Genomic DNA, 6,762 nt, shown 5'->3' with positions numbered 1-6,762 from the left:
CAGAGGTTCAAACTTGATGCAAATGCTTTTCCGTTGAACAGATTAACACAAGCCTCGTTTCATAGTTTGTAATAATGATAATAATCATAATCATCTCCTCCTACGCCTATTGACGCAAATAATAATAACAATAATAATAATAATAATAATAATAATAATAATAATAATAACCCCGAGGAGGAAATTGAAAAATAAACGGACAATTATATTGCTGAGCTCAGTCTGTTCAATAATCAAATAGAATACACGTTCTGCTTACTTTTGTCAATGGTTAGTAGCAAAAAACAACGAACACCACATTGAAACCTTCTAGAGCCACACTTCATTAATAAAAAAAAAAAACATGTTTAGTTATAAATAAAAACAATAAACAACTAACTGACTTCTAAACTTAATATTCTAGAACTACTAGAATATTAATCGAGGTCGATCGACACCCGAGCAAAACAGAAGCCATAAAATGGTATTCTGTGAAATTTTGTATCTAAGTGTTATCTAGGTCAGTTTGGACATCAGTGCTTAACAATTGGCAGTGTTATATTCCATCAGCTGATTGGCACAGGCCTGGTTGCAACTAAAACTGCCAGGTGGCAGCACAAAATAGTCGAGTCAGGGTCAGCATGAGAGCTGGTCTGTGATTGGTCACGAGTCCTGAAACGCTCAATGATTTGCTCTTCCCAGCCAATCACCGTCCAGTTCACAAGCTGCCGTGTTTACAACTAGAAATATCACTATGGTACATGACGGTAATAAGGATGAAGCTGAAAAATGCTTCAATTTCGCACAGAAATACTTCAAGGAAGGGAATAGAGACAAGGCTATAAGGTTCGCACAGAAGGCGGAAAGGTTATATCCGACACAGAAAGCCCAAGGTTAGTTTCTTTCCTTTTAATTCCGAGAAGACTGTCGGGCTTCCTGAAGTGATTTCGTCAGCCCTGACCTGTCTTGCTAATGTCAGATTTTCCTATTAGGCCTACCGCCGGGTAAGGGTTTATTGGCATGTATGTCCCAATTTTAATCAAACCTGTAGCTCAAACTTGAGGGCACCGTTCTTACAATGAAAAGTTTAACTTAAGGCCTTTGATGACTTTATTTTTTATATGTAAGTCAAGGGTTAGGCTTAATTTTACCCGTTCTGATCTATGCCAAATAACTAGAATATTAAAATTTGAAATTTCACATTAGACTGCAGTCTTATATGCGTATTCCATACTTTCGATGGTGTAACTCTAGTTCCTAACTTGTGTGCCCACACCTTGAATTAAGCATAACAGTAGGTTAGCAGTATATCTATGGTAGGTAGTCTATAAGTAGATAATGAGAAGATTTTGGTTAATATTTATCTTTGCACACTCAGTGTAAGTTAAATATGCATAAGTAATCAATAATCACTTAAGAGGATAAAACGAGGCGTAGCCCATGTTTGTTTTCTTGTTTTGAACGAATGTGGTGTCAATAAATGTGGAATAATTATAATTATAAAGTTATAAGCCACAGAAACTCAATATTATAACTCCTGAAAAACCATATTTCATTAGGGAAACAAACTTCTGCTTACGACCTAATCTGTTATTCCCCAAATCTAAAATTTTCCACCTAACCTAACCTAAGACTGATTGTCCTTACCTAATAGGGCTTTGACTTCCCCAGGAATCTCTTACGTTAAACTAAGCGCCTGTTAGGTTAGGTTGTATCCCTTCGTTTGTTTCCCCTGTGTAATGTTTTTTTGGGCGTGTCTCATTCTAGTCACCCTTATAACTAAAAAATTAGCGTGTCTTATAGCTATGGATTACAAAATCATGTTTTAATTGTAGTGTATTACAGGGCAATGTAACCTTGGAAACCAACTACTTTTTCTTATAGGAAAATTTACGCTCTCTTCGAAAATAACTCGTTCCCGTCGCAAAAGGATAGTTTCAGAAATATATATACATCTATATCCTCCGATAATGGGGGACAATCACACCCTGTAATACAGTACAAATTTACTCAAACTCATTCAAAAGGCCTGTGAATACACTAGGAACATATTTTTTCCAAAAGGGAAAAATATATTAAAGATCAAATATATGACATTACATTTGCATGTGTTATACTTTAGAGCAAAAAAGGTACCTTAAAACTAAACAATATAAGTAGACACAAAGGCTTCCTAAGGGGGAAGTGTAACCTGTAATATTGTGAAAATAAGGAAGATGTAACCCCTTTTTGGTTATTTTGCTTGCAATGTAGAAAAGAAAGAAATGAATTATATAATTGAGCTACAACAACCTTATGAAGTTGACTTAATAAAAATATTAGGCTCCTTTATAATTAGTCGTCATATTTTATCGCGCCAACATTGTATCCACTGCATAGCGGCCTGATTATATCCATAGAGGTTCAAATCTGTACCAATTGGCCTCTGTTCACAACCGCGAAGTATGTTGTCCATTGTCTGTATGGGATGCCCTCATGTGCACATAGCAGAAATATAGAAAAGAAGTAAGAAATTTTATACCTGATGTGGAGAAAAGACAAAACATTATAAAAGGAAGGTAAACTTGAATCGCTAGATTATTAGAGGCGCCTTTGAAAAGGCCATACCTCGACCCTGAACCCTAAAGAACCAGGTACCTGTATATTAAGAGAGAGAGGCGAATGCTCTTGTGCTTGGTCAAGGATTGAAACTGATAGACGAGAGTGATCATGAATGGGAGGTAAATCAGTTGTTGATTGTGGATGATACTGTACTGGTTGCAGACTCGGAAGCGAAACTGGGTTGATTAGTGACAGAGTTTGGAGGGGTATATGAGAGAAGGAAGTTGGGAGCTAATGTGGGTAAGAGTAAGGTTATGAAATACGCGAGGTTGAATGTCATGTTGAATGTAGAGTTACTTGAAGTAGATCAGTTTAGTACTTGGGGTCTGTTGTTGCAGCAAATGGTGGAGTGGAAGCAGATGTACGTTAGAGAGTGAATGAATGCTGCAAAGTGTTGGGGCCAGTAAAGGTTGTGGTAAAGAATAGAGGGTTAGGCATGAATGTAAAGAGAGTTCTGTATGAGAAAGTGATTGTACCAACTGTGATGTATGGATCAGGGTTATGGGGAATGAAAGTGAGAGAGAGACAGAAATTGAATGTGTTTGAGATAAAGTGTCTGAGGAGTATGGCCGGTGTATTTCGATTAGATAGGATATGGAACGAAGTAGTGAGGGTAAGAACGGGTGTAAGAAATGATTTAGCAGCTAGAGTGGATATGGATGTGTTGAGGTGGTTTGGCCATGTAGAGAGAATGGAAAGTGTGTGTCTGCTAAAGAAGGTGATGAATGCAAGAGTTGATGGGAGAAGTACAAGAGGAAGGCTAAGGTTTTGGGTGGATGGATGGAGTGAAGAAAACTCTGGGTGATAGGAGGATAGATGTGAGAGAGGCAAGAGAGCGTGCTAGAATTAGGAATGAATGGCGAGCGATTGTGACGCAGTTCCAGTAGGCCCTGCTACTTTCTCCGGTCACCTTGGTGACCGCAGAAGTAGCAGCAGTAGGGGATTCAGTGTATGAAACTTCATCTGTGGTGGATAACAGAGGAGGGTGGGAAAGGTTTGGCGGAAAAAGAAGTCAAAGCGAGATATTCTCCTTCGAAAGGGAAAATACCCAAGGCCTCTTCTTCCGCTTCCCAACCTTCCTCCGAAACCCTACTCGATCGGCCTCTTCCGAGAGACCAACAAGTAGTAGCGGAGACCCGTTAATTGTTGGTTAACCCCGGTACTCGAGAGATGGTGTTGCTTCCTCTAGCGAAACAGCCCCACCTCTCCCCCTGGGTGAGGCCATGTGTCTTTCTCCTTTTGTCTAGGTGTGGTTGTCCTTGGGGCTTCCAGGCCTGCCCTCCAAGGACTCCTTGCTGCAGCTCATCATCCGTGGTGCTGGTGTGCAGCCTTCATCGACTTCAGAGGTGGATCCTTTGTCGTACGTCGACGTATTGGTGTCTGAGGCATCTTCTGCTGATGCCCCTGCCTCTTCAGACTCTAAAACTGTTGCTGCCGACTGCGCGTCCCCCGTTCCTGATCATCCCTCAAGGGGGAAAGTAAGTCTTTTGTCTGTCTCTCCTGCGAGTGTTTATTCTCAGAGGAGGAGTTCTCTCATAGAGACTCCTCTGTGGAGGACTGCTGCTTCTAAAGGTCAGCTTGCTGATCCACCGGCCCACAGAGGGCATCAGGGATCTAGCAGAGCTCGCCCTCCACTTCGCATTAGAGGTCTCCCTTCACCATCAGTGAAAAGGCGCCTCTTCGGCTCTTCAGCCTCGTTTTCGCAGCCTTCCCCTGCAGAGGAGCTCTTCTTCCGTCTTCTTCTAGCCCTCTACCTTCGCCCGTTCCTGGACCTTCTCCTGACGACGCTGCCACTAGTCCTCAGACTTCGGTCTTGAACTATCGCTCGCGATCCCGTACGGTAGATGTTTGCCTTTCCAAAGGGCACATCCCTGTTTCTGACCTGCCTTCACTGTTCCTGTCACGTGATGTTGTAATTATCGCTCGCCCTCAAGAACGCGCCTTCCGTCTCAGCATTCCAGACCTTGGGCTGGGCGCCAGCGTTCACCAACATCTCGCCAACGCTTTCCAGTGCTTCAACGCTCTCCAATGCTCCAGTGTTCTCCTGATCGTCAGCGCTCTCCAGCTCATCCTCGCTGTTCAAAACTGCAGCATTTGCCGGCTCGCCAGTTGATCTACATTCTTCAGAGCACCAGCGCGACAGAGCTCTCCTGCACTCCAGTGCTCTCCTGCGCTTCTGCACTCTCCTACTTGTCAGTGCTCTCCAGCGCATCAGCGCTCTCTTGCTCACCAGCACTTCCTCACATAGCAGTCTTTGGGTTAGTGAAAATGCAATTCAGTAACAATTATAAATTACCTAGATAGATTGAATTCCCTACAAAAACTTGCAACCACTTTGTACTCCCAAATTAACTATCTAGTAATTGAAGAGGATGTTGTAAAAAACTTGGGCAATCTTAATTGGTTCCGATTGTTTGGTAATAATTTTGTCAGAAAACAAAAAAGAAAAGGCACAAAACACTTGTGAAATAAATCTCAATCACATTCCCAGGTGTTAACTAATAGCTTGAAACACTACGGTGCTGTTCATATTTTTTTCAATTTGTACACGGGGCTGTTCATATTTTTTTCAATTTGTACACAAGTTGTTATACATCTCTTTTTACTCAAAATGGAATACAGTACGCCGAAAGGGCCTGCACGCGACCATTTCTTACAGTGAATTCTATGTTGACAAAAGACACTTAAATTTCTATACAGTATTACCAAATGATATATAAGATTAAATTGATATAGAATTACGAGTTAGATTGATGAAAAATGAAAATTCATATGATAATTAAACAGATAAATGAAACAAAACCTGGCAACCTGCTCAGTAGAACATTGTTTACATAAGGTTTGAACTAATGAGTTTTAAATGACTATACAACATGATTAGGCAGATATTTAGTGTTGTCTGCTGTTTGAAGAGTTCCATGTGACTTTTTTCCCTATAGGAGCTTTGTCCTTGGCATGCCTGACCCATGAGAAAGCAAACTTCTAATTCTTCCTCATCTGCCTCATTTTCATTAGATTCTCCAGACGCTGCCAGTTTTAGAAGATCAAAGGGAAGATATTATTAAAGAAGTTCAGGAAGACTGATCAAGAGGAAGATCGTATGCGTAGACTCCGACTGGTCTCTCCCTTTGTACATGTGCGAGAGACTGTGGTACTGAGAACCAACATAGCACAAGCATGTGCACAGTCAACTGGGATGAAGTACGTCTCCTTCCCCTTTCTTGGATGATTGACCAATCTCTCTCTCGCATTCATTCATATGGGAGAGAGAGAAGGTAGATGATGTGGTGCTAAAAAATATTGCATGCCAGGAAGAAGTATCGGCACACGGTACAGGGATTTACACCTGTGCTATCAGCACTCAGTCTCATACCGTATCTACACGCTCACTGTTGATCGGGACTAAAGACAGCGCCTTTCTCTTCCTCCTTCACTGAGACGATGAAGATACATCTTGATTTCTCTCCCTAAGGAGGCTTTCGTCCTAAAGGTAGGGAAGTTCACTTGTGGTGGATTCAGCGATTTGGGTCCTCACCCATACGAGCGACAAGGCATTCCCTCGTGCGAGGGCGATCAGGAATACGATCCAGAGTCTCCTCGTATCAATCACGGCTTACCTCTAGCCTGATCCTTCCCAGCATTTCAGCCCATGCGCTGCTGATTCTCTTGCTGAGAATTTCCCACTTGCTTCTACGATTGTGATCAGGAACAAGTAACCGCCCAGGGTCACTCATACAATCTCTGAGATCCCTGGCAAGGCTCCACTTTCTGAGTGACTGGTATTCAAGGTGTTGCTTTTGGGAATCACCATGGAAAGACCCATTTGCCTCTTGGTTACTGCAGAACTTTCAGTATACTGTTTTCCAGTCTGAGGAAGGTCAGTAGCATTCAGGACACCTTTCAACAAATATGTTACTTAACATATGCCTTTGCCTTTCTGCCCTTTTACCTGGTTTACTGATTACTCACTCAACAGTTTGTTGATGATATTGGCCTCAAGATAACCCTGGCTGATGCTCTTCTTTAAGGTAACTCGCTACCTCTAGAGAGTTATTGGGTCCTTTGACAGGCCAGACAGTTCTACATTGGATCCCTCTTTTGGGTTACTGTTCATTTTTCCTTTGCCTACACATACACCTGATAGTCTGGCCTATTCTTTCTACATTCTCCTCTATCCTCATA

The 6,762-nt window shown here is 41.9% G+C and overlaps 1 protein-coding gene across 1 annotated transcript in view; it reads left to right on the top strand.

The window, feature by feature from the left end:
* The first annotated feature begins 628 nt into the window (after positions 1-628).
* LOC137632956 (dnaJ homolog subfamily B member 12) overlaps positions 629-6,762 on the top strand; it is a 61,562-nt gene continuing 55,428 nt past the window's right edge. Inside the window, exon 1 of the mRNA XM_068365091.1 lies at positions 629-872. Coding sequence (XP_068221192.1) covers positions 734-872 — 139 coding nt within the window. The 5' untranslated portion in view covers positions 629-733. The remainder of the gene's footprint in view (positions 873-6,762) is intronic.

The sequence above is a fragment of the Palaemon carinicauda genome, chromosome 42 (assembly GCF_036898095.1).
Source record: "Palaemon carinicauda isolate YSFRI2023 chromosome 42, ASM3689809v2, whole genome shotgun sequence".
NCBI lineage: Eukaryota > Metazoa > Arthropoda > Malacostraca > Decapoda > Palaemonidae > Palaemon > Palaemon carinicauda.
This window is presented reverse-complemented; position numbering and strand designations above follow the sequence as displayed.